At 48.3% G+C, this 26,663-nt stretch overlaps 10 protein-coding genes across 10 annotated transcripts; 4 read left to right on the top strand and 6 right to left on the bottom strand.

Moving 5' to 3' along the window:
• Positions 1–1,628: 1,628 nt before the first annotated feature.
• Positions 1,629–2,639, bottom strand: FTJAE_4552 (uncharacterized protein; the record flags this gene model as incomplete). The annotated part of the gene is made up of 1 exon (XM_037350968.1): positions 1,629–2,639. The coding sequence occupies one exon, from the start codon at positions 2,637–2,639 to the stop codon at positions 1,629–1,631; it is 1,011 nt and encodes a 336-aa protein (XP_037208265.1).
• A 655-nt stretch (positions 2,640–3,294) lies between these two features.
• FTJAE_4551 (uncharacterized protein) lies at positions 3,295–4,287 on the bottom strand (the record flags this gene model as incomplete). The annotated part of the gene is made up of 1 exon (XM_037350967.1): positions 3,295–4,287. One exon carries the CDS (start codon positions 4,285–4,287, stop codon positions 3,295–3,297), a length of 993 nt encoding a protein of 330 aa, XP_037208264.1.
• Positions 4,288–5,186: 899 nt separating this feature from the next.
• FTJAE_4550 (uncharacterized protein) lies at positions 5,187–6,161 on the bottom strand (the record flags this gene model as incomplete). Its single annotated transcript, XM_037350966.1, has 1 exon — positions 5,187–6,161. The coding sequence occupies one exon, from the start codon at positions 6,159–6,161 to the stop codon at positions 5,187–5,189; it is 975 nt and encodes a 324-aa protein (XP_037208263.1).
• Positions 6,162–7,193: 1,032 nt separating this feature from the next.
• Positions 7,194–8,365, top strand: FTJAE_4549 (uncharacterized protein; the record flags this gene model as incomplete). Its single annotated transcript, XM_037350964.1, has 2 exons — positions 7,194–7,452; positions 7,503–8,365. The coding sequence occupies 2 exons, from the start codon at positions 7,194–7,196 to the stop codon at positions 8,363–8,365; spliced, it is 1,122 nt and encodes a 373-aa protein (XP_037208262.1).
• An 845-nt stretch (positions 8,366–9,210) lies between these two features.
• On the top strand, positions 9,211–11,985 carry FTJAE_4548 (glycoside hydrolase family 43; the record flags this gene model as incomplete). Its single annotated transcript, XM_037350963.1, has 2 exons — positions 9,211–11,123; positions 11,172–11,985. The coding sequence occupies 2 exons, from the start codon at positions 9,211–9,213 to the stop codon at positions 11,983–11,985; spliced, it is 2,727 nt and encodes a 908-aa protein (XP_037208261.1).
• Positions 11,986–13,862: 1,877 nt separating this feature from the next.
• On the bottom strand, positions 13,863–14,453 carry FTJAE_4547 (transcriptional regulator; the record flags this gene model as incomplete). The annotated part of the gene is made up of 1 exon (XM_037350962.1): positions 13,863–14,453. One exon carries the CDS (start codon positions 14,451–14,453, stop codon positions 13,863–13,865), a length of 591 nt encoding a protein of 196 aa, XP_037208260.1.
• Positions 14,454–15,313: 860 nt separating this feature from the next.
• On the bottom strand, positions 15,314–16,372 carry FTJAE_4546 (endo-polygalacturonase 6; the record flags this gene model as incomplete). Its single annotated transcript, XM_037350961.1, has 1 exon — positions 15,314–16,372. The coding sequence occupies one exon, from the start codon at positions 16,370–16,372 to the stop codon at positions 15,314–15,316; it is 1,059 nt and encodes a 352-aa protein (XP_037208259.1).
• Positions 16,373–18,281: 1,909 nt separating this feature from the next.
• On the top strand, positions 18,282–19,591 carry FTJAE_4545 (uncharacterized protein; the record flags this gene model as incomplete). Its single annotated transcript, XM_037350960.1, has 4 exons — positions 18,282–18,473; positions 18,524–18,605; positions 18,678–19,074; positions 19,123–19,591. The coding sequence occupies 4 exons, from the start codon at positions 18,282–18,284 to the stop codon at positions 19,589–19,591; spliced, it is 1,140 nt and encodes a 379-aa protein (XP_037208258.1).
• A 797-nt stretch (positions 19,592–20,388) lies between these two features.
• FTJAE_4544 (uncharacterized protein) lies at positions 20,389–21,780 on the bottom strand (the record flags this gene model as incomplete). The annotated part of the gene is made up of 3 exons (XM_037350959.1): positions 20,389–20,600; positions 20,652–21,246; positions 21,301–21,780. 3 exons carry the CDS (start codon positions 21,778–21,780, stop codon positions 20,389–20,391), a joined length of 1,287 nt encoding a protein of 428 aa, XP_037208257.1.
• A 2,255-nt stretch (positions 21,781–24,035) lies between these two features.
• On the top strand, positions 24,036–25,238 carry FTJAE_4543 (bis(5' nucleosyl)-tetraphosphatase symmetrical; the record flags this gene model as incomplete). The annotated part of the gene is made up of 1 exon (XM_037350958.1): positions 24,036–25,238. One exon carries the CDS (start codon positions 24,036–24,038, stop codon positions 25,236–25,238), a length of 1,203 nt encoding a protein of 400 aa, XP_037208256.1.
• Between the last annotated feature and the right edge of the window lie 1,425 nt (positions 25,239–26,663).

Genomic DNA, 26,663 nt, shown 5'->3' with positions numbered 1-26,663 from the left:
GCAGCGGTTAGCACTGGTTTCCCTCACTGAAGTACGACGCGTCATCATCACGGCTACGGTCCTTCCTCAAAGTTGGTCAAAGCAGTGACGGGTTAACTGAACTTCGTCTCGAGCTCCCAGACTTGACAACTTCATCATCCCTGCACACATGGAAATCCTTCTGCTTCATCCACAGCCATCCCATCCATCGCCAAACTCAAGTTCACAAGCTTTGGTGAGTGACAGCGCCTTCACTTCCTCCACTGCAACCAAGAGCAAGCAGATACGGCTGACTTGAACAGTGCCCCTATGAGCCTCCAGTGCCATCGAAGCAAAGTCCCGGCATATCGAGTCCGAAGCCTAACGATCGACCGACCGGGCACGGACGAGCAGATGAGCCAACGATCGAACGAAACGAATTTAGTACTCATCTCGACCGAATCGGATAAATCGAACAGTCGACTGCAGGGCCTCACCCCACAAAGAGGAACGGCCTAGGCGTCGCGAATGGCAATTATGCAGCGCGCCGGTGTCACGATGCCTGATAGCCCTGAAAGCGTGGGCGAGTGGGACAACGTTATTTTTGAAGGATCCTGCGCTTGGTTATCAATGTTGACATTATGCAGTGCTTGTCCACGACCCCTGACGCGTCCCATGCAAACTTGCAAACGGCCAGAAGAGTCTCTTTAGCACTGAACGCTGGACTCGGTCGGGGGCTCGTCATCGACCTAACGCGTATCAGTTCCTAGCTAACAGGTTCTTGATCAGAAGAGTCCCATTGGCATAGCGTCCAGGCTCGGTTAGGAGGGCTTGTCCCTGTTGCTACGATGCTTGTCGTCGGCCCAACGCGTATCAATTCCATAAGGTTCTTGGTCAGAAGAGTCTCATAAGGCATAGCGCCAGGCTCGGTTGGGATGGGTTCGTCCCTATAGCAATCCGATGCTTCCTTTAGCATTCGTTAAAGAATGGGGAAGATGCTGACCCTCCATTTTTAATGTGAGAGGAGAGGTAGGCGGCGAAGTCGGACTCTACAACCTCCTCGTGGTGCCGCCTGGGAACCCGGTCAATACCGGAGCCAGTGCAGAGACGCAACCTCCCTCATTTCTCTTTCACGGCGGCTGATTGATAGCACAGGGATGACTCGGACGAAGGGGTTCGAGGGTCGTCGTCAGAACGTACGGGTAAGATTTCCCCATCCCTTCGCAAGACCTAAGGCCGCAGGCTGACAGATAGTTCATGAGACACGTTATCACAACGAGCATGATGCTGAGGTGTTGTGCTCCGTGATCGTATCGGAAGATGTCAAGGTCCCCATAGTCCAGACTCCGGCTAGAATGTTCTATTTTTTAAACACCATCCGGCAGAATGATCGTCTTTTTGCTAGAAGTGATACTGTTGTGAATAGTGATTTAGTACTTGTCTCTGTTCAAGGGAGGGTTTTACTTCGCAATCTTGATCATGCTAAACAGCCACGCATCAGCACAAGACTACGGCAATCGGACAGACGATGCTTTCGGACAGACGAATTGTCAATACTTATTTCAACGATATTATGAGCCTCATCAAATACATTTCATGTTGACAGTTGGTAGCCTGGCAAGACTAATCATTCTGCTGATAGTGGAAAGGCTCTATCTCAAATCGAGGGCTCAAAGTTCGTCCCACCCGAGAAGTCCGATTTCGCAGTAATGCGGATGATGCTGAACACGGCAATGACGATATCCAGAACTAGTCCGGCTGTTATGGATAACGTCGTTTAAATACCGCACAAGGCAAACCGATGCATCGCCATATTTATTTGGTGTGTCCCGTCCTGGCTTTACAAACTCCCAGTCATCCAGTGCGCCAGAATAATTGAGCCAGTCGATTTCCAGGAACTTCCTGTCTCTTGCGTAGAATGCGTTGAGCGATGCCCAGTGATCTCCTTTTTCGTCAAAAGCTGGCGCGTTCTTTTTTCTTTTGAGGTTATGATCAATAATCCACAGCTTTTGGATGTTCTTCAGCTCTAAAGCATTTCCAATCAACTGAATGATTGCTGGAACGTCCGAACTATGTAATAGGTCCCACCACTCTGGGTCATATTCAACTGCAATGTGCTGGAGTCTCTGAAAAACTGGCTGTTTGGCACCTTTCGTTTGACGTGACCCAAAAGAGTACTGAATCACACCGTCGAGTTTAACGGGTTGGAAAACAAACAGATCTCTGCGTGGAAAGACTGTCAAATAATTTAGGGAGCCTCCCTCGAAGTATCCTGTGGAGGGCATCCGAAACACTTTGTTCCAAGGATGTTCAGCCCAAACTCTAGAGGACCTTTGCGCGTACAGCCACCATTCATCACCCGACCACTGATAATGGCTGAAGTGCTTTTGAATGGCAAGTCGCGACTCTTTGCAGGTATTCCACATTGCACCGTCGATGAGATACGTGGACATGTTCTCGTTCTTGCGGTCCTTGTCCAGGTTGGCGAAGTATTTATCGGGCGATGGCTCCAAGAGTATACCACTGAAGAGGTTGCCATGCATGAGAGAACGGCCCTCAGCCATGCCTTTCTTGTCCTCATCGCGGTGCCCAAATATGTGAACATCCGGATGATTATCTCGAAGGACGAGCGCCCAGATTATGTCTCGGATCTCCCTGGGAAGATCAGAAAAATTCGCCATGATCGGTAAATGATGAGAAGTGAGATTTGTAAAGGTGTTTTCTGGGAGTGGAGTGCGGTCTGGAGTGTTTGTTGTGGCAATTGTCGATTGCACTGCTCTTGGAGAATTTCTGTATACGAGAGACTTTTTAGAAAATGGAATCTGGCCAGAATATTGGTGAGAGCGAGGATTCTTATGATAAGGACAAAGGCAATTATACTTTACGGTCTGTGTCATCTGCTACCTACATATGCTTAAGCTTTCATTGCTAAGTGTGTGATTCGCGGTTAAGATTTGTGGCTCGCCAAAGAGTCATCATCTAGGTTTCCCTCTTATCAGCTTTATTATGTAGGGATTGGTCAGTCATTATGGTTTAATGTCTAAGTTTTGAGCTAGATGTGATATTTGTAGTTCAGACTTGGGGCTGAGAGCTTATTCCAGCCGACAGGACTTAAGGGACTTGTGACTTGGTTCTTAGAGCTACCTTACCATGCAAAATTTAATTATTTCACGGTCTACCTGCACAAGATGTTGCATTCCAAATTTGACTGCAATTTTTAAGATGTATATATCAAGAACCCCGAGTATCATGTATATCATAATCATTTATATTATACGTACAGTAACGTAAGGAGTTCATATTTACTGTACTCAGCCACGTTGCATCTGGTTGAACCTATAACTCTTCCCATCCTAGGATCCCAATAGCACAATAAGGGTCCTGATAATTATCATAAGTTAGAAATGGCTGATCGTAGAGGTCCGACTCCAAGTCGTGAAGGAAAAATATCGAAGAACTAAAGCCGTCATCCGATATGTCTTCCACAGGTTTGATGTATTCCCATTCCTTCTCCAGGTCGTGCCAGTTATTGCAATCCACCTCCACGAACCTCCTGTCGCTGGCATAGAAGGCATTGATGTCGTGGTAATTCTCTGCCTCTTCTCTGAGTGCTGGAGCGTCTTTCTTTCGCTTAAGGGAGGTGTCAATAAACCAAATTTTCCAGACACCATCCCACGCCTCGAATGCAGCCTGCTTAATCGCCCATATCTCATCACTCAGGCAGCCGCCATGGACTATCTCACACGCCCACTTTGGATTGTACTCTATTGCGACATGCCTCACCCCTCTGAAGCCCTCCGCACTAGTCGCCATCGAAGCTTCATATCCAATAAAGGACCAATCGACAGTTTTCAAGTCATCGGACTGAAGGACGAACAGGTCCCGGTGGGGAAAGACTGTCATCAGCTCAAGAGGGGTGCCGGCAAAGCAGCCTGTTGTGGCTTTTCTGAAGACTTTTTTGCTCTCATCGTATCTTGGACCAGTGTGTTCATCATAACGCTTCCGCTTTGACTGTTCAAATCGCTTCTCCATGATGAGCCGTGATTCTTGGCAGGCTGTCCATAAGCCTCCATCGATCAGGTATGTTGAGATGTTTTCGTCGCTGCGGCTTTGGTTCAAGTTCTCAAAGTATCGGCGCCATGAAGGTTCAGCCCATGTATCGCTTACAACGTTACCGGATCTTAGAAAGCGGCTACCTTTTGCAAATCGTTTTGATGTGTCGTACTGTCCGAAAATATGTACTCCTGGGCGATCATCCCGAATGGCCATGCTCCAAATGTGGTCTCGGAGTTCTCTGGGAAGCTCGGAGAATCTCTTAAACTCAGCCATGTTTGAGTATTTGATAGATCTGTGGGCCCGGTATAGAAGTGATTGGTTACGGGGTGCAAGTTGTGCGTTGTCGTGAGTGATCCGAGATTCAGGGTGGTTCGTGCTTCTTGCTTCGATGGTGTTAATGTGAACAATGGACTTACAGATTGATTCCGTGATCTTCAGAGACACCAGCTATTTATATCGGTTTGCATTGCGGTCTGAGTCATGGCTCTTGTTTATTTGACTTTGTGCTCAGAAATTTTATTTGCAGTTCAGCCACCAAGATGAAAGTTTATTCCTTGCCAAAGTGTCATTACTGGACTTTATTCTTCCATTTGAATCCACGGGTATCTGAGCCGTTCTCCGTAGCCGGATATGGAGTGTTCGTATCTTTGGACTATTGTCGAGATGGATTCGCTGCGCCAAAACCCAACAGCAACTCCAGTGTAAGCCCAGATGGAGGGCAGTTATTCGCGAAGAACAATCCAATTAGTGCGTCTTGTGGTCGGAGTTGGGTATCTTTTCTAATCTCTCAACTACAAGTCTGAAGTGCAGATCAAAAGTCCAGCTAAAAGTTAGGCACCTTTTCGTTATCGCTTCATCGCCACTTGTAACAATCTAGTGACAAAGCACCACGGGCGAGATTACAGCGACAAGAACCTAGTCTAATGGGACAGAAGCTTACTTGTAGTTGGTCTCGTCCCGTCCCAATCAGCAATTGGGCTACTATACTAGCTCAGACAGTCGACATTGGAGGCTCATGGAAACAAGGGAGAGATAGAGCCCTCTATCTAAAGAGGTCAAGGAATTAGGTCTCAAAAGAAGAATAGTTTTGAGCCTACAGCTATCTGAATAACTTTACCGAACATCCAAGCCATATTCAATATCAAGTCCCCGTAAGATTCTCCCCTCTATTCTCATAGGTCATCCCAGCCAAGAAGTTTAACCTCGCAGTTGAATCTCGCATCTTCTGCTTCTCCATACTGACCATAGACATGGTAATCGGAAACACAATCAGCTGCTTTCCTGTCCAAACGCTCCGCAAGGCTGATTGAAGACTCGTATTCACCAGTAAATCCGCATTTTCTTTCAAGTGGCTTGATATATCGCCAGTGTTTCAGACCTTGTCTTTTCCAATCGACTTCTACAAACCTTCTGTCGCAAGTATAGAAGACTCTGTTGCCGCTATTGATTTCATTCTTGTCGATGTCTTCTCTGATTTTGAGGTTATGGTCGATTATCCATAACTGGGCTCGGATGTCTCGAAAGGCGTCGCACAACAGGTAGAGATAATCATCAGACTGACGGATTCCCCACTGGCCATCCAATTCGATCCCAATATGAATTCCGAACCGGAATCCTCTGGGCTGCAGCTGGTTTCGGATGTCACGAGCCACCTGTGACCAGTCGATGTCCTCGATCTTGCTGGGCTGAATCACAAAGAGATCTGCGTGGGGCTGAACCAGAAGTCGCTGTGAAGTGCTGAAAGAGATACTCGCGGGCACATGTTCCTGCCACGGGGAGTACAGATATCTCTGCTTTGCTTGCATTTCAAGGATTTTCTTCGTTCCCCGCGTGGCCTTCTCCATGACGCCCCGTGACTCTTTACAGGCAGTCCATAATCCTACGTCCGCCATGTATCTAGAGGCATTCGAGTTGCCTGGGCTTCCGTCAAGAGCAGGGAAGCATTTGCTCGGTAGTGGTGCATCGAGCAGGTGCCTGGGCGGTCGAATGCCCGAGGTCGTGGCGCCGGAAGTTTCGCCATCTCGCTTAGGTTCGGGAGTCCGAAGTTCAAATATCTGGACGCCGCACAGGTTGCGGTGACTAGCATAGTCCCATATCATATCCCTTAGCTCTTTGGGCAGGTCGGCAAAACGCCTGAAGCTGGCCATCATGAATGGATTCGCACAAATGTTGAAGTGGAAAGGTGGTCCACGTGAAAGCTGAGGATATGAGAAAGTGAAAAAATTAAAAGAGCAAAGAAAATAGAATGGGACTTCAAGAGGGCACCAAAATTATATATTATTTTCCTCCAACTTTGTTTCTGAGTTTCGCAAAATTGTCGGTGCGCCAGTTAATGACAGAACGAAAGTTTATGATATTTCCCAGAAGGCAAAAACCACAAGTAATCTCGAGGTAGATAAAGTTTAGAGTATGGCAAAACACCTCGAGGTATTTTAAGTATGACTTCGTTCAATTAAAGCGTATTCCTGCTTGAAACACACCGCAGAGCGACAGACAGTACAAATGGGCTTTAACTTCTTCCTTTTAACCTCAAGCTGCTCTTTAGTTCTTATGAAATTCCAGCTCTTCAGCAATGTGTTTCTCTTGGCTTCACCCAACTAACATACGGTATCTGTTTTCTCAACCACCAGTCGTAGGGTACAGAGAAGATTGCTCGCGTTCCGCCAGTAGTTACCATACACAAGACTATCCATGCCTGGCTCCGCCAATCTTGTAGTCTGTCAGAAACGGTGCTATGTAGGCAAATATTTATTTCTAGGGTGCGGAAGCATGTGATTGATAATTGGCGCAATCGTGACTCGCTCCATCGAAGATCATGAGTTCCAAGGCGGTTCAGAACTAAGGCTCGATTTCAGCCCACGCTACCTATTTATGGTTTACCGCAATATTAGGAATGCTTGGTTCTTTTGATCTTCGCTAAGGCGTCAAATCAGAAACGACTTGGGCAATCTAGACCAACGCCGTGTCTTGGCTGATCGGTCGCTGCAGGGTCCGGTCGCGATAGTTTCACGCTATCCAAGCCACAAACCTCAGCCCTGGGAGGGCTGAAAACATTTGGGATCAAGAGGCGCTTTAAAGGCCATTGTTTGCCCCTTTCTCCAAATTTGTTGTTGCACAAACTGTATCTTTCCCAAGATCTTTGAAGTAGGCATCGTCAGAAGCACCATAAAGCAAGAAAAATGCACAAGTTTGTGTTGTTGTGCGCGCTCTTTAGCCAAACATTAGCGACGTGCTATTACCCCAATGGTATCAACGCAGCAAAAGACTACAAGTACGAACCATGCGGCAACTCAACCACGACGTACTCTACATGCTGCTACTTTGGGGAGGGCGACAAATGCTTGGCAAACGGCTTGTGCAACCAGCCAGGAAAATACGACTATCGCGCTGCTTGTCAGAACAAAGACTGGTCCAATTGCCCAGAGGTTTGCATGGACAGTAAGTCACCTGCAAACCGCCCAACAGAAATGGTACCTAACATCAGATAGCGGAATCTGGCACTTGGTTTCCACTGCAGACGTGCGGAAAGAATAAATACTGCTGCCCTCCAGCAGACGGAAGCGATTGTTGCGACAGCGGCGCTCAGATCTATACCCTCAAGGCACCCGATCCCAAATCAAGCACCAAGACGAGCGATGCCACGAGTACTTTCCAAAGCGTAATTCGCACAACCATTATACAGACTCCGACCTCAACAGCAAATCGAGGGGACAGCTCGGTCAAAAAGTCGTCTACGCCTGCGATTGTCGGAGGTACAGTCGGCGGTGTTTCGTTCATCGGGTTCTTGTTCCTTGGAGTCTTCTGTGTTTACAAGCGACGCGATCGCCCTTCTACACCGCACGCGACTGCAGTGACTCCAGAGAAGAAGGATGATACTTCAAGTGGTAAAGGCAACGCCGCGGTCGAGGTCTTGCCTCAGATCGGCGTTGCGGAAGCTGAAGGGACAGAGGGTAATAGGTACACTGAAGTTGACTCACGAGCTGTCAATGGTACCCGTCCTCCACTCGCGTACCCTGAGGAGGATGGAATGCCACAGCCCGCCGATGTTACACTTCCTCAGCAGCCATATCCTGAGAACGATAGTATGCCACGAGCTGGAAGACCAGGGCAGGGTCTTCGGGGACAGGCAATGAGAAGGGGAGGAAATGCTTCAACGGAGGCAGACTCTAACCCAATCTTGCATGCTGATTCGAATCCTATTTTACATGCCGACTCCAACCCCATCTTCCATGCGGATTCAAATCCGATTTTACAGGCTGATTCCAACCCGATTAGCGAAGCGCCGGATGATGCTTGGGTCAGGCCCCGTATTGTGACCATTACGAAAAGCGCGCGGCATGAACTCCCATAGCATTTTCCGTGATAGCTTAAAGAAGAGGAATCACATTTTGTTTCAGTAGTGACTGATGTTAAGCTTTGTGTGCATATCACGGCGACCCCATTCGCTGTCTCGGCGACATTTCGCCACGGTGGCGAACATCTAGGCTAGCAAGGACTCTGATTTTAACAAGCGGGTTTAGCTCAGTTGGGAGAGCGTCAGACTGAAGTCAAACTTCAATCATCATACGATATCTGAAGGTCATGTGTTCGATCCACATAAACCGCATAACTTTTGCTATTTCTACCTAAAGTCTATTGCCTTTCTTTTCCAATGGCTGGCTTGTAATGACGTCGTGTACTTTTTTGATTGATGGGTTTACTGAATTGACTTTTACTTCTGATGATCATATCCCAATAACTGGAAACCCCTCCCTCCTCTGCTCTCAACAACATCTTGATTTGACCGCGTCCCATCTTCTCAAGTACCGACGAACAGCTCTATAAATGGATCGATGTTTACGGAAGGTGACATTTCAGTAACATGGGGATGATGGATGGACTCGGGGTTACCAGATTCAGTTATGATGATCTTGGCGCGCACAGCTACAGGCGTACCAATCAGGGCAAACCATTCGAGTGATCAACTCTCCAGACTGCCGCATCTAATACGAGTATAATCACAGTGGTTCGGAGAAATTATGTAGCTGATTGATGTCCATCACTTAAACTCGGGCTTTTAACATGCATGACGAGGACACGGCAATGATCCGCCGTGGCTTTAGCATGATGGCTTAAGCACAGAACTTTGTACCCATAAGAACGCACGATTGAGACCAGAGGAAAACCCTACCTCCCCATCAGCCCTTGTCATCCAAAATGTCCTTCCTCAAACAGCTATGCGCAGGTCTCGCCTTCGCAGTGCCGTGGGTCCTGGCCCAAAAAGACAACCTTGGACTTGATAATGGCTACATCGACATCGAGACCAACAACTTCAAAGCCCGCATCGTTCGCGACGCTCAAGTCCTGGTATCATTAGTCTCAGAGCATGACACCTTTGACTTCTTGCCATCTGATCGAGTTGATGTCCGCGCCCAGAATGGACAGTATCACTGGGGTGACATTACGTATAGATATCGCAAACAAGGTGTCTCAGCATGGACAGACGGTGATTCTGCTCAAAAGCGACAGCCTGTGAAAAACATCAGCACGGGGACTGCTCTTGCAACATCAAATCTTCGTCCGACACTGCCCGATAGCCCTCTCAACATCACTCGCGAATGGCTTGATTATCAAGATGACCTGGGTCTACGCTTCACCATCACTAACGATGGGAATGACACTATTGAGCTCGGCAGCGTGGGGTTCCCAACTGAGTTCAACAGTATCTTCACCGGCAGGACAGCCAAAGAGATGCAAGCCAAATGCTCTCTCGCAGATCCCTACATCGGCATGGATGCTGGCCACATCCGCGTCGCGCCAGTAAAAGGCACTGGCAATGGCCTCATTGTCACGCCGTTGAATGGAACGGAGACACCAATGGAGGCTTATCGGGATCTGAAAGAACCTTGGTTTGAGTCAACTGGTTATGCAAGCCAGACCTTCGAAGGGTTCTACGAGTGGCAGGTCCTCACTAAGGCGTGGGCAGACAATGAATGGAAGGACCAACAGCCCTGGAACACACCGACTTCCAAGATGTTGAAGCCTGGCGATTCGTTCAAGTTTGGTGTCCGGTTCACTATATCCGAATCTATTCGCGACTTTGACAACGCCATCAAAGACACTGGAACACCTGTTGTAGTCGGTGTCCCTGGATACACTATCCCCCGGGACCTCCCTGCCTCACTCTACCCTCTCAGCGATATTGGAATTGCTTTAATCGATGTCTCACCGGAAGGCGCATTTGCGATCAAGAAAGTCGGGGAACATTATGAGCTAATCCCCTCATCATCTGCTTGGGGACGAGTTCGTGTCAACATCAAGTATAATGATGGCAAGGTGCAGACTGTCCACTATTTCGTTACGAAACCAACATCAGAGACACTGAATGACCTTGGGAACTTCTTGACAACAGAGGCTTGGTTCAATGATTCATCAGACCCTTTCAAGAGATCTCCATCGGTCATGACCTACGACTATGAGAAGCGCAAAATCGTCGAACAGGATCCACGAGTCTGGATTGCAGGCCTCAGTGATGAAGGTGGCACCGGTGCTTATGTCGCAGCCATGCTCAAGCAGGTGGTTCAGCCAAATGCTGAAGAGATAGCCAAGCTGGATAAGTTCGTTCAGACCACCATTTGGGGTGGAATCCAAGAGGAAAACTACGGAGTGTACAAGTCACTTTTTTATTATGACTCTAAACTAAACTACACTTATGATGCGGATAGTGACTGGACTTCCTGGACGTCATGGGACAAGGGAGCTGCGGAGAGTGTCGACCGTGCATACAATTATGTTCACGTCGTGGTGGCTTACTGGTCCATGTATCGTGTCGCACGAGCATATCCCGAGCTAACAACCAAACCTTGGAGCTGGTACTTGGATCAGGCTCAAAAGACCATTATGCGGATGTACCAGAGAGATGTGTCGTACCGAGAAGTTGGTCTAATGGGCGAGACGGTGTTTGGGGAGGTTCTGACGGACCTGAGGCGCGAGGTCAATGGCACTCTAGCACAAGCTGTCGAGGACGCAATGATGGAACGTGCTAAAATCTGGGATGCGCAAGATATTCCTTATGGAAGCGAGATGGCGTGGGACTCCACGGGCCAAGAGGGCGTTTACTACTGGACAAGGTGAGATCAAAATCTGATGTGTTGTGCTGCCCTTTGCTGACTCTATAGACACTTTGGCTTCAGCGAGTCAGCTCAAAAGACAGTCAACAGTGTATTAGGCTACACGCCGAACATACCTCACTGGGGCTGGAACGGCAATGCCCGCCGATACTGGGACTTCATTTATGGAGGAAAGCTTCAGCGCATCGAGAGACAGATCCACCACTACGGCTCTGGTCTGAACTCCCAGGTCCTGCTCTCAGCATTTCGCCATAACCCCTCTGATCCTTATCTTCTCCGTGTTGGATATGCCGGGTCATATGCGCCGCTCACCAACATCAATCAAGATGGCTTTCCCAGCGCTGCGTTCCACTCACGACCAGATACTCTTAAGTGGGATGGTATCACTGGTGATTACGGTGGTGGCCTCATTGGTACAGTACTGAGCTCTGGCATGTACGTCGTTGATGACAAGCAGCTTGGTATGCTTGCCTTTGGGGGTAAAATCTCCAAGACTAGAGAACAGTATCATGTTGAACCGAAGGATGCTGTAAGAAAGAGGATATTCATTGGGCCTTTCAACGTTATGGTTACTATTGATATGGGATCTATTAGTAGCTTTACATTCACCCCGGGGAAGGGTATTGTCTACGTTAAGCTGACGCAGCGGGAGGGCTCCCCAAAGGTAGACAAAACCGTGGTGTGGATTGAATCGACTGACGGAAAGGAATGGGAACTCCTCGGGGCATGGAATCCAGGCAATTCCATCGGAAGGACTGTTGCCATTGAAAAGGGGCGAGGAGGATGGATCGTGCCACTGGATCACTTAGTGACCCTAACCTTTACCAACAAACTGCCACTGCCACTGCCGGGAACTGTTTGATGTACCTACCTAGGTACTTAGGGTTCTCTCGGCCTCTCCGAGATGGCTGCTTCATTTCAAGATACTCCGCGAGCATCTCGAGCGAACTTTATCGGCGGGGCTGTTACTATTGAGAAGGAATGAGGAGGATGGATCGTGCCCCTCGATCGTGATATCACTCTATCTTCTGGCAAGAAACTTACACTTCCGTGAACTCTTTGGTGTCATAAACCCTATCAATCAACAGTGAGCAACACCAAGTTCTGCGTAGTGAATATGAGCTCTCAGCGATAGGTGTCAGCTGAAATAGTGAATAACACATTTGGATCTTACCGTGAATGTTTTCTCCAAGGAACAGGGAATCAGTACTCGATGTCTTCCTCAGTGACGATCAGAACAACTATCATTACTGCATTATAAAACCTCGTATGGCGACCTTGCTCTTTGACTTGGGACAAACTGAACAATTCATTCACACAAAAGCTCTTCCTGTTCAAACAATTCATTTACACAAAAGCTCTTCCTGCTCAAACAGATCACTTCTGGCAAACATGACTGATTCCAAAACCATATATGGAAGCTGGCTGGAGCAGCAAGATGCTATCGCGTCTAGGGAAGGTTTACAGTCACAACAACTAAAAGAACAACAAGCTGGCTGGGTTTGGACCTGTTGCAGTTGTCGGACATCAAGCATTGAAGTTTCTGTAACCCAGTGCACTAAATTCAGCACGTTGAGATGCCGACATTGCGAGGTGGAAGGCAAGCCGTCAGAGAACGGCACTCAGGTCAGTATCGGTGGTGAGACCACGGTGGACACGGCCGATATATCCAGCCACAACACAAAGATATGATATCTGCTATCATAGTTGGGGGGAGGGCCTTGATTACAGTGATATCCAAATAAAGTGGTATACTCTTTCTTATAAAATGCCTTCCTAGATATTATGTGTTTATCATGTCGTTGTACAACACCGCGTGTCGACATATATCGTCTAATGTAACCATAATAAGAATTAGCTGTGCTACTTGTATAACCGTAGAGTTACGCAACTGAAAGCTCTCCTTGTTTCTGCCTAATATGCGGTGTCGCCTTGAAAGTGGCCTAGATATCTATAGAAGGCTAATTCTCTGGATTTCGAGCATAACTAACTCTTGCGCGGGTTGATGAATTTGACTTTGCATTGGCTAGCAAAGAATCGCAGCAGCCGCTGGCATGGCTTCGGCATGCAAGACGCAAGTTGACCGAACTGGTGGTGTGCTTAGAGACAACCATCGACTGCTGGGATAACTTCACTTATCCAGACCATATGCAAACACGCTATGGACGTCAATCAATGGTGTCTATTGAGCAGACTTTCTCGGAGGTTAGGAACTGCTTGAAGGAGCTATATAACATCCGCACGCTTTGTGACGAGCATGAAAGAACAGTAAGGCAGTCCTAATGACAAAGGACGACACTCACACCAACACAGCTAAACCTTCACAACATCGATGAACAATACCGAATTTCTCGGATGCAGGCTGAGGTCGCTGAAAGTACGCAAGTTCTTAGCTGTTTTCTACTCTACGTATGTTTCTTTGGAGACGATGGGCGTGCAGATGTGCTGATTCGACTTGACAGGTCGTGTCGCCCATTACCCTGGCGGCGGCAATACTCTCTATGCAGGAGGAAGCAATCCCCGACTTCCTGGGGCCTACCAAGCTCTCGTTCTTTCTGTTGACGCCCATGCTGATACTGCTTGTTTCCTTGGTTGCGCGGCTGGTTCAGCATTGGGACAAGGTTCAATTGTACATGTCCCACCCAGGCAATTGGGTTCAAGCTCGCAAACGAAATGTCAATGCTGGGATCGTCTAGCAACTTTTGAGAGGGTTCTGTTTTTTGGTATACTGTCTTTCCTTTATATATCGCTTTTCGTAACTCCATTTCCCTCAACTCCTTGCGCTGCAACAACCGGTCGCGTCCAATCAAGCTGTAACTCATTCATTGACACATCCCACAGAATCTTTTGCTCATCCTTTACCACCACGAAACCCGCCTTCTTATAGAGATACAAAGAAGCTTCCTGGGTACTCGATGTGAAAAGCGTAACCTTGTCAAATTTTTGCTGCTCTGTAAACTCCATCGCCGCCGCCAGCAAGCGCTTCCCAACTCCTAGGCCACGAGCACGCTCATCAACGATGAAGCCGCGAATTTGTGCCGTGTTGGGCTGTTGAAGGTGCTCTGCGTCGATCAAGATGGTCCCCACGATCTTTTGAGTAAAGTCGACGGAATTGTCAGAGGGCGCTGATTGAACTGCTGCGAAGATTTGGTTGCGAGGATTGGTGAGTCTTTGGATGAGGTCGGCCCAGCTTTTGGCGAGGGAGGTTTCGAACGCAAGACCCCAAGAGTTGTATGGGTGATAGTAGGCGATGTGCATCTCGAGACATCTGGCTAGCAAACCAGGACGATACCCTGCCTCAACGGTAATGCTTGACTCTGGGACTGTCATGGTTTTCACTTGGTAGGGCTTGGTCGTAGGGAGTAAGATGGGCAAAACGTTGGGGCACTGCCCGTATCTTAACAGTGGGAGATGTGAGGCTGAGGGGTCAGGTCAATTGACACACGTCACTTGTTAGGTAGTGGTTACAAGTCTTGGCACGCCTTTGTGGTCAATCTTGTCGATTGCTTGTCAAAGTGCGGGGTATGAATGACTTGAACGTCAATTGATGGCAATTGATGAGCAATTCCTTTTGTACACCAACGCTCCAATTGGATGGCAAAGATGCCAATAGCAACAGCCAACCTTGACATCTATGACAATAAACCAGAATTATCGTCTTTGCCCTGCATCGCCCCCGCAAGTATCGATGTTTTGTGATTGTCAACCCCCCTCCCAGGCCTCCTTAGGGTAAATGGCAGTAGGTTTCACAATCCCCCAGAAAACCCAACTTTCGACAATCCAAGGTAACAAATCTGTCCGGCAGTCTGACCTTCCTAATCCAGGCACAAAACGTAGGGGGCTGAATCCTCTTCCAGATTTCATAAACCGGCGGAGGATGGTCCACAATCGCAGAGAGTTGGTTGAATCCTTCTGTCAGTAGACAAAGCTGGGGTACATTGCAGTGCATGTCCAGCGATCCCCTGCTGATTAACACTGGATTACAGTGCCTTATCTCCAGCGAGATTTAACATACGCAGCCTTTGGAGTGCTAAGCGCTTCCGTTAAATGAAGGAGCATTATTATAATTAATACCACAGTAAAATCTAGAAATGATCAAGTATAACAAGCCAGTTTATATTTAATGGCAACGCTAGTGCAAGTGCCCGCCTAAATTCATCAACTATTTATTTTTCATTCACCTAAGCTTCCTAAACGATGAGCTTGGTGAGGAGCTTGCCCTGGTTGACACCGCTGAACAGCTTCATCCAAACCTCGGGCTGCTGCTCAATGGGCGCCTCAATGACTGTCTCGGCAGCCTCGAGCTTGATACGTCCATCGGCAGTGGCGCCAATAAGCTCGCCTAGGATAGCGGGCACCTTGTCCATATAATCGAGCATAATAAAGCCGCGGATGTTGATCCTGCAGGAAATAAGCTCGAACCAGTTCTTGAGAGCCATGGGTTCGTCAGAGTTATATCCACTGACAGCACCGCAGACAGCGATGTGGCCGTGCTTCTTGACGCGGGTCAGCATGGCGTCGAGAATGTCACCACCGACGTTGTCAAAGTACACATCGACCTCGTTGGGGGTAGCAGCCTTGAGGTCCTCAAGGAATGTAGGGCTCTTGTAGTTGAGGCACTCGTGGGCACCGATGCTCTTCACCCACTTGCACTTCTCGTCAGAACCAGTGATACCAATGACTCGCTTAGCGCCCAGGATCTTGGAGGCGATCTGGACAGCCATAGAGCCAGTAGCGCCAGCAGCGGCTGAGATGACAATAGTGTGCTCGGGCTTAGCCTCACCGGCATAGTACAAGCCGGTATACGCGGCCAGACCAGAGGCGCCAAACGCACCGAGGAAGTGCGTGGTGGGCAGGCCGTTGGGCAGGGGCGCGAGGGCCTGGGAGTTTTCGGCTTCCAGGATCACATATTCGCTCCAGGTGCCCAGGTGGAAATCCATGCAGAGATCGCCGACCTTGAACTTGTCCGACTTGGACTCGACCACCTCGGCGATGATACCAGAGCGCATGGGCGAGCCGAGGGGCACTGTAGGCACGTAGAAGCGCTCAGGCGCGACGGTGCTCTGAATAAAATTCCTTAGGCCAGTGTCGTTGGAGAAGTACTGGACTTTGGCGAGGATCTGGCCATCCTTCAGCTCAGGCAGTGTGACGGTCTGCAGCTTCCAGGTAGCGTCTGGGCCGGACAGGACAGGCTCCCCTGTAGGCTTGTTGGCGAGGACCCATTGCTTGGTAGTGTAGGAAGATGTCATGATGATGTGTGTAGAAAGGTTAAAAAAGGAAAAAGAAAAGAATTGTTTTGTTTCTGCTGACGGTTTGGTGGAGATAGTTAATATGCTGGTATGACTTTTACGAAAAACGTTGCTTTTTAAACCTGGTTCCGTCCAGTCAAATACAGCCAAACCATACTTTATAAGGACGACGCGAGTTTGCCGTGATTAAAAAAGCACTGTCGCTGTACGGTCTTGGCCTAAACCTTTACGGTGGCGGTCTCCGGGGGGCATGAGGGTTGCATTTCCGACCAAGCGTTCTAGCAGGGAGGGACCCTTGAGACCTCCTTTCATGCGCGACGGACGGGCACATTGAGTAAGGACACCGACAACCTGGCTTGTGGGCAGCAGCCATAACGTGGCGTGGCAAGGTAAGAAAATTGGGGGGACATGGAAGAGATGTGACATGATGTGACAGAAGGGTTACGGTATCATCCAGAAGCACGTCAACGTTTCGATCGATATTTCCGAAACTCAAATTGATTATCAACTCAGAATGTGGTATAAACGTTGTGTGACCGTTAGACTTGTGCCAAACCATCGACGGGCAGCGCGGGAAGCTTATCTTGCAGTCCTGTTTCTTGTTTCCCCTAGTGTCGCGTCAGTGCGGCCTTTTCTCTCTTTCGTCGGCGAACTGCGCTCTTCTTGTGCAAGATCGTCACCTAACCCAGGGGCACAAAACATGATCCGTTTGGACAGTCAGCAGATTATTTCCTACAGTACTCTGTAGGCTAACGTTCTCCGAAAGGGATATTTTCAGGAACGCCACGCTAAAATCTCGTTTTTGTGCTCTTATGTGGGCTATATATGGGGATTGATGGAGACGCTTGAGGGCGGATTGTTCACCAAGTGGTCAAGGAACGAGACGGGACGGGCCCCCAGAAATACTCCGTTGTTTCTAATTCTTGGCGAGTAATTTCATTTCAACCATTTCTTCAGTCTCTCTCTCTTTAGTCTCTATCATCTCGGGAGGGCCGTTTTTTTGCTTTTCTCCGCATTGTCTGTTCTCAAGCCCTCGGATGATCTTAGCCCTATAAGACTTTGTTTTATAATCGTTTGGTCACCTGCTCAAGACAAGACGGTGAGCTTGTTCTTCAGCCCTGACACTCAGACACTCACACTGTCTTTTTCGCTCTGGAAGCACTAGAAACCCGGCACTTTCCCGGCTTTTCATTCGACCCGTTTACGATGCTACGGCTGCGAGAGTCGAGTCAAGAATGTGTCTTCGGTAGTGGAGTAGTCTGTAATCAAAATGTTTCATGCGGCAACTTCGGTTGGTTCGCCTGTTCCTGCACCATTATTCTGGATGCCAAGAGGTTATTTTACGTATCGTCTTTTTCTTCCATTGGATCGTATGTGAGCCTCTCACGTGAGGTTCGGATATACAGCACCAACCGAAGCTACCAACCCCCCCTGAGTGTATCATAACCCAGAGTTGAGGCTCCTCCCCCCCATTGCCGCGCCAAGTCCCGTTCGCCACGGATCCGTCATCCGCGCTGGCTAAAGGACCCTGTCAAGGATCTCCTTGCCTCATCACTTCTTCTTTCCAAGGCCGTTGCCCCCCCAAGCATCCCAGGGTTACCCTCATGCCCAGCGGAGCCTCTGCACTCGAATAGGCAAAGAGACCACAGCCAAGTGCACACTCGTAGGTCTTGTCTCAGTCATCTGTAACAAACCATCCTCATTTGGGCCAAGTTTCCGTTGAAGAACGCCCCGGCTAATGCAGGTCCTTTTTTCCCAAGCCGTTCCCTTGGAGTAAAGTGATCGACATGACCTGCTTATGGTTCCCGTACATATAAGGAAGAATGGGTTCCTTTTTGGCTCCTCCCTGTATTGTGAAATTTCTCTTGTTCGGCGTATTTGTTTCGCTTTGAGTGCTTCCTTTCCCATCATGTCGGCGGAAGCAGTAGAGGTGATATCGACACCACAGGTTTACATGCCCATATTGGGTTATGTCAAAGCCGAACTTGCCATCAATTGCTTGATTGTGCTGTTGGTTCTTATCGTCGTCACTCTGCGGGTCATTGGGAGACTTATGGGACCTGGACTTGGATGGGATGATGGATTCGTTATTTTCGCAACGGTTGGTGACTATCTCTGGCTGAGGTTGGCCATTACTGACTGTGATTGCAGCCGCTGGGCGTAGCAATGTTGTGTTGTCAAGGACTTTTTGCACCGGTTGGAAATGGATACGAGTTAGCGAAACACCCTGAGCGTGCGTCCCCTCACCAGCTGTCGACTGTCATCGCCCTCTATGCTAGTACAGTTTACTAACTCCTTGGTCCAGTCGCCGCGAATATTCCTTTCATTCTCAAGTTGACATTCTGCATGCAAGCCATTTATGTCACCCTTCTCGCCTCCGTCAAAGCGAGCATGCTGGCCTTCTTCATCCGAGTCTTCCCCACGAGCTTCATGCAAAAGTCATCCAAGGCCGCCCTCGTCTTTGTCGGCATGTGGCTCATCGCCTATCTCTGCTCTTGTGTCTTCCTGTGCAACCCAGTGTCTGCTCAGTGGACTGGTCTAGGAAAGTGCGGAGCGTACATCCCCATGATCCAGTCCTTGATCGCTACCAACGCTATTGGAGATTTGATCATCATGGCGCTTCCTATGCATAGCGTTTGGAACTTGAAGACACGTCGTGCGGAGAAGATTGGTATCACCTCTTGTTTCGCGTTGGGTCTTGCGTAGGTCTCTTTACTCTTGATGTAAGAATTGTATACTGACTCGAACAGTTGCGTTGTCTGCGCCGTCTTCCGACTCATCTACATCTCAACCGTCGATCTCAACAACAACGTCACAGGAACCATGCCCACCACCATCTTCCTCTTCATCCTCGAGCCTAACCTGGCCATTCTCTGCGTCAGCATTCCCATGCTCCGACCTTTCTACGCCAAGTACAAGAAGCGAATGGGGGGATCTCGATTGGATGAATATTCTACCGAGCGTTCAACAGGATTCAGGGATGCCAGCCGATCAGGGGCCGCCAGCACCCAGCCCGAGATTTCTCGAGATCCAAATTTGTCGACCTGGGAGATGGACGATTACCGGCCAACAAATGATAAGCTTCAGCATGGTTATGCCGTCGCAGGATTCCCTGATGAGTCAGGGTCGGAGAAGAACTTGACTGTTGGATCTTCTGAGATGAAGAACAACGAGATCAGTGTTGAGACTCGATGGACTGTCACTCACTCCCGAAAGTAGAGTAATCATATCATATTAGTGTATATAGCAAGCAAAGCTCTGCAACTATCTTGAAAATAATATCTTTTACAACCGACTGGATACACGAATCTCGAATCACTCCAGAATCAGGCCAAAGCTCTGTAGTGAGATGGTATCGTTCAGTCGTAAATCGGTTTTGCCTTGCGCGAAACATGTCAAACAGCTTGAATCCTCGACCCGGATAAACATGTTCAGAATACCTTACCTTATGATAAACTTGGCATGCTCTGTGGCCAGGCTCTTTCTCGTCCGAGCCAAGCCTTCTCGCCCTCTTACGCTTCTAGGGGAGGAAAGAAGGCTTAGGATCTTGATCCTAAGTGACAAAAAGACTTGGGTAACTTAGCCTAAGTTTAGGATGACTTTAGAATAAACTTAGGATACCCTTTGCTAAGTTTATTTTTGACATCTTATATTGAGGTTTGATGTTTTCTTACTTCCCGAGGCGCTTCAAGACCTCGTCGGCAGATAATTGAATGAAGATCCTAATAGAAGTCGGGGTTAGTCCTGTGGCGATAGTACGATTCCTCCCAAAAGAGGGTCTCGACAACACTGGCCCCTATCCCATCGCAGACTAGGAACATCCGATGCCATGTAACCTCAACGGTAACAAACAACCGAGATAAAACAACCCGTAAACCAAGTTATATTTACAAGTTTCACGAAGGTGGACTAATTGCAAGGCAAGAGATGAAGCGGTGAAAAAACGACTGGTGCAATTTCTAGCATAATAACCGACACGCTCCCATCCCAGGATATATAACTCCGTATTATAGACATCAAACATCATACCCACTTGGGGTGGAAAAGAGACCTCGGATCGACCTTTGTTTCAGATCTGCCTCCGCAACGTCCTCAGCTGCAGCTAGGTTTAGGCAGTATTTATCCTTTGCGATGGATTTGTATCGTTTTAGGATATCGGTTGATTCCAATTGCTTCTGGTCCATGTACTGGTAGTGTGCGGCTAAAGCGTCGCCTTGGATGACAACAGCTGGTAGAGTGTTAGTTATGAAGCATGATGGGATTTTGATGGAGGACTTACGACGTCGAAGCTTCTTGGGGAGATCAAGAACAATCATGTCCTCGTCACCCCGTCCCTGGGGCCAGTTCTCGGGATCTGTGTCGAGGATGTCATCGCTGTAGATGCACATGAAGTTGATTCGAATTCGATCCTCGTACATGGTCCAAGTTTTCTCGAATCTGTAAAGGTCCAATTGCTTCTTCTCGATGTTCTCAAACAGAGACATATGCATTTGGGAAGCGATAGCCCAGTTGCGATAGCTATCGCCCCAAATGTCGTACTTGAGTTCAGCGGCAGGAGTCTGATCAAGCATCGAATCGTCAGGGACTCGCAGCCATCGATGATGAGGCCAGGTAGGAGGTTCATTCTTGAGTTCCCACTTGTACTTCTTGGGTCCATCCCATGAAGGATGTCGTGATGGTCTCCAGTAGTCAGTGGCGTTTGTGACGCTGAATGGTTCAAAGGCCTCTGGGAAGTATGGATGAATGGCACCCATGCGCATATGGAAGAAACCAAGAGGGGGGTTGTTGATAATGTTGCCAGAGACAACAAAGTCCTTGGGGTTTTGGACTTTACGTGTGACAAGACTGGGGATAGCGTCGTCGTCAATCCAGACCTGCGAGACAGATGATTAGTGTTTAGCGAACCAAGACATTAATATTGCACGTACGACGTCGTCATCAATCTTGACGTAATACTTTCCACGTTCTAATTTCTTCCAGATATTCTTGTATGTGTATGTCCCAGCAATCTCGTCGGAGTAAATCTTCTTGTATCGCTTTGGGTTGGAAGCCAGGACCTCCTCGAGATATCGAAGATCACCTTTTTGCTCGGTGTTGACGACCCAGAGGACTTCATCGAGCCATCCTCCGTTTTCGACCAGGTTACGCTCGATGTAGCACTTCATTATCTCAACTCGGCTTTGTCGACCGTAGAATACCAGTCCGCTGACGGTGATGTTGTCCGGCTTGACATATTTTGAGTGCTTCGTGACTGAGACGGCATGGTGATGGTGGGGTCGAGCAAAGTCGCCAAAGGCCGGGAAGCTGTAGTAGAAGAATAGAAAACCAAGAGCATAGATTGCGAAACAGGCCACTATGCAGTTACGCCATTGTTTCTTGCTCTCTTGGAACCGGCCAAACATCGACATCTTGCCGTCGGGAGGAGAGGAGGGGACCGCCGGGTGACTGCCTGGGTACGATCTGGCCCTTAATACCTGGGAGAATAAGTCAGTACTGCATGTTTGCCATGTTACAAGTTGAGTCGTGTAACACGACTCAACCTGTTTTTATGTGTAGACTTGACTTACAAGACAAGCGTACAGCGTGACACTGGGTGATGCGACTCTGTCAAGGGAGATCTCCAGAGCGAGCAGGGGAACAGCTGGATCTTTATTTCAAGAGCCCATTATCACAGCTGAAGTGGAGAGCAGGGCCTAGATTCCGAGCGGTTCTGTTAGTGTGGAATGATCGAGGCTTGCTCACAGCGGCCTCACCATCCGAAGTTACCAAGTTCAGTTGGCTCGGCTCCACCAGATCCGAGTTGCCGAATTCGACATGCCCTTTCGACTAAGAAGACCCTGAGTCTATACGCTACAGCCACTACGAGGTAGTAAAAGAGGCTAAAACTGTCTTTTTCTTACCGGCAAAGCACAAGGGATGCGCTAAAACAAGTGTCGCCCTTATCGCGGGATTTCTTGTTCCTCTTGTTATCCCTTGACATCCATGTCTTACAACAACTGTCCAGACAGGTCAAGCATGACCAGCAATGCCGAGACGCGGCAATGCATCTTTAACGTCACAATATTCACCGTTGAAAAAAGACGATTGAACCCTTGATCTTGGCAGTGATTGTCGCTATCGTGCCTGGGACCTGGGCTGGTCAACGGGGCCCGCGCGTCTGGAATGCAGGGCCAAACTATCAGGTACGCAAACAGCAATAAACACGACAATCAACAAAGACCAACGATTCTAGCCCCCCACCCAGCGCAAGCCACGATTGGTTCTCTCGTAGTTTCCGGCATCAAAGTTTCCACGCTTTCGTCGTATCTGCCTACAATCAAGCTTTTTGAGGCGCTTCTAGTCGCCGAGAGCGTTTGCTACACGGCGCTACCCACCGAATGCTTCTTTGCTAAGCGAATTTCTCGAGGTCCAGGCGTTAAAGAACTTCTGGCTTGTCCGTGCAGCATGCCATGTGAAGAGATATCGCATTTCTAGACTTTCTGGTTTTTTCAGCCCTGCTGCTTTGGGTCTGGACATCCCGGGGAACTGGAAGCTGGGGATTTCCAGATCAGAGTTATGGAGCTGAAAAGCAGATCGTATCATGCATTTGTCACACCACCCGCCTTGGCGGCAAATAAGCTCTTTGGCCCTCTGGACCAAGGGCAAATGAGGAACGGGTTAGTGAAGTCTTGTTGGATCTAGTGAACTTTGGGTATCCCCTGCTCTCAAGGGCTGATCATGGATTCACCAAACGAGTCTCCTTCCACCGAGGCGTCTAACATTAGATGCCGCCCAAACGATCGTTTTCATGTAAACTAACCCAACCTAAAGGCCTTTAAAGAATTACGAGATCTTATGAATAGGCTGTTGCGGAAGCATAGGCATATGCTTAAACGGCAGACATAACGGGTGCACGACCTACCCTAATCTAGATGAAGAATATCTATAGTTCGAGTTCCAGAGACTAAATAGCAGACTCTAACTGTCAAGATCTATAAGATCGTTTTAGGCAGAGATTATAAGATAAACCATAGACTGTAAATATATGTTTTTACAGATTGCCAGTAAAGAAAAATCTAGAATAGAAATGTTAGTGTCCAGTAGTAAAAGAATAATAGAGTAGTAAAATATAAAAATTAATTATTATAGTACTTCAGCTACCAAGACAAGCTGAGTATATTAAAAAAGTAAGTAGAAATTACAGAGATCATAAACAGATGCAGGTTACTAAAAGTGATAGAAATTAGTAGTAAGGTCAAAAAGAAGTACTCGACGTGGGCCTGATTCGAACAGACGCCCCCGAAGGGAATAGATTTCTAGTCTATCGCATTAGACCACTCTGCCACCACGCCTTTTCAGTTACAAGAGGGAGTTCCAGCGAGGACTATATCGCAAAGTCCATCCTGGCCTTACCCCATGTACAGGACCAGGCTATGACTGTCGGTGTTCTAAAAATTATCTCCCCGGGCTTGGACTATCTGCAATTTCGACTTGTGAATACGAAATTTGTCTTCCCTTGCTCCCACGTGCAATTATTCTGTATCACATTCGTCATCAGCAAAGTGGATTCAATTCCCAATCACCACGCTCTGATTCGCCCGCTCGTAACAGAACCCATTCTTCTCCTCCCTCACCAAAAACGCAAACTCAAAAGTTCGGCAAGGATTATAATTAACAACAAAAAATGCCCTCTCACGAAAATGAATACGAGATAAATACCCATTCCTCTACCGCGCGCTCTCATGCCGATTTTCCGTGGTACCCCTTGCAGTCTCGTATTCAAGATGTCATCGCCCCAGGCAGACTCATTATCGTCGGTGACGTACATGGCCATCTGCCCGAACTGAAGAAATTACTCGAAAAAGTCTCGTATGACAGATCCAATGGCGACAAACTTATATTTGTTGGAGACTTGATCAACAAGGGTCCTGATAGTCCCGGTGTTGTCCAGTTGGCGATCGAGCTTGGGGCATGTGCCGTAAGAGGGAATAATGAAGACAGGGTGCTTGCTGCGCATTCTGCTATCAAAAGGGGGGAGGATACGAAGCTCATTGAGAGGTTGAAGAGGTTGGCGCTTGAAGAGAAAAAGGAGAACGAGGTCAAAGAGGGTGAAACGGCCGCAGCCGAGAAGAAGGCGGATTTGAAGTCAATATCACCGGAGGACCTCAAACTTTACAGCTCGGAAACCGATTTTACAACTGCCGCCAATCTTACTGATGAGCAAATTTCCTGGCTGGCTTCGCAGTCGCTGATTCTACGGATCAAACTACGAAAGGGAGCGACATCACCACCCTGGAACTCTGGGACTCTGCTTGTCGCGCATGGCGGTCTGGTCCCCTTACTTCCACTGGAAGAGCAAGATCCATGGGCCGTCATGAACATGCGAGGACTGGTTTACGAAGACCCAGAAGCTATGGTCACTGAGCCTATTCGAGCAGGTCTACTCAAGGGAGCCAAGAGTCGGACACGACGATACGCAGCATACCACGATACCACTGATGCCGATATAAAAACCGAGTTGGAGAAATGGGCAGATGTTGTTAACAATGGCGAAGGCTTTAGTGGTGAGTACAAAGAGGGGGTTATTGGATTTCCTCTCGAAACTCGAGAAGGCGACTGGTGGATTGATGCTTGGAATCGATGGCAGAACTCGATTGAGGATCCGGAGAAGCGCAGTATCGTCGTCTACGGCCATGATGCAAGAGTTGGAATACAGGTCGGCGCAGACTCGCCCGAGGTTGCAAGATATACCTTTGGTCTGGACTCTGGCTGTGTATATGGGAAGAGTTTGACGGCTATGGTCATTGATCAGAAGGTGGATGGCAAGGGACTGTCACATTCGATAGTCCAGGTTGATGCGATCAAGAAGGATGAAGAGAATGAATGAGACGCGGTTTGATATCCCCTTCTGCTTCATTATCTTCAAGAAGATGTGACGAGGCTGCAGATCATCATCGTTGCAGCTGCTGTTGCTGTTGCTCCTCATAATCTTAGATTTAGCTGCGTCATACTCCAGCGCGAGTCAACTACAAGTTCTCTTGTTTACTTATTCATGTGAAACATGTTGAACTTGATCGCTTTGGGGTAAGTGTCATTGCTACCAAAATTGATGCTCCGATTTTGGTCCGAGCTAAGCCATTTTCACGCCCTACGCAGAGCGTCACGCGCCATGAGCTTCCAGCACTGATTGGGCCAGTGCTGTGTTATCATTGGCGAATGTCACCAACTTGGACAACAACGACGATCACGAAAACAGATGGAAAGAGAAAGAAAGGTTAAGATACTGTTGGAATCACCGACCTCTTTTGCTCCATCGAGATCGGGTAGACTCGAGTTGTCAAACGTCTCGTGTTGGTACATGCAATCTTTCCGGCTTGTCGTGTTCAAGGTATACGCTTTGTCAACGATAAATCCTGTGGTAGTCCTCGGATACCTCCGATCGCGCTCGATACTCTGTAGTAAGCACGGATGAAAGCAATGATCAGTACTCCAGCTTCTCTAAAGGTCGTTGGCCTGAACCTGACCGCAGCCCAAGACGTGCATTAGACAATACCTTGTGAGCTGCAGAATCAATGGCTAGGCGATCAAGGTCTGACTGGTTTGAGAGTAATTATATAATCTTTGGCATCTAGAGCTGAATGATGCCATTGTCTGCTCATTTGTAGAGCTCATATCGACTTGGCGTGCATCATCACCATCATTGTTGAGCGATGAGGAGCGACGACTACAATGTAACAGGGGTGCTGCAGATATAGAATGACTGACTGGATAATTGAATAAGCAGCTACTGAAGAGGCGAAAAGAATTAGCCGTCTTGCAGGTCCACGTGTTGTTCATTACTACGACAAAAGGCTTCAACGCTACGGGCCCTCAGAGCTGAGCTCGGTGAGTCAGGCCGTCTACGGAGAAAATAATGAACTTACAGCCCGCAGAAGCAAGCTCATACCGCTAAAGTGACGCATAGCTTTATCTGGGTAGGAGATTTGATGAGATAATCTTATCTATGACTCGTTATGTTATGGAGAAGGTCTGTGCCGACGCGCATGAGTAATCACTCTAATATGGCAAACTATGGAGAAACAAAGTCGGGGAAATACCAGGATTGCGGCTGAAAAAAGAACAGATTAGACCAGAAGCAAATCGCCTCTGACTGTTCCGCGATGGAGACGTAGTATCGCATATTCGGTGTCACGAATTTTAGGTCAAGGTGGGGGGTTAGTCTCACTCCGATTCCGGAAAGTCAACGACGCCTTTTTGTCATCAAGAAGGCGCCTCGATGACTGACTTTGCCTGGCCTCAACAACCCATCGCC

Source organism: Fusarium tjaetaba, assembly GCF_013396195.1.
Source record: "Fusarium tjaetaba strain NRRL 66243 chromosome Unknown NRRL66243_c0000087, whole genome shotgun sequence".
In the NCBI taxonomy this organism is placed as follows: Eukaryota; Fungi; Ascomycota; class Sordariomycetes; order Hypocreales; family Nectriaceae; genus Fusarium; species Fusarium tjaetaba.
This window is presented reverse-complemented; position numbering and strand designations above follow the sequence as displayed.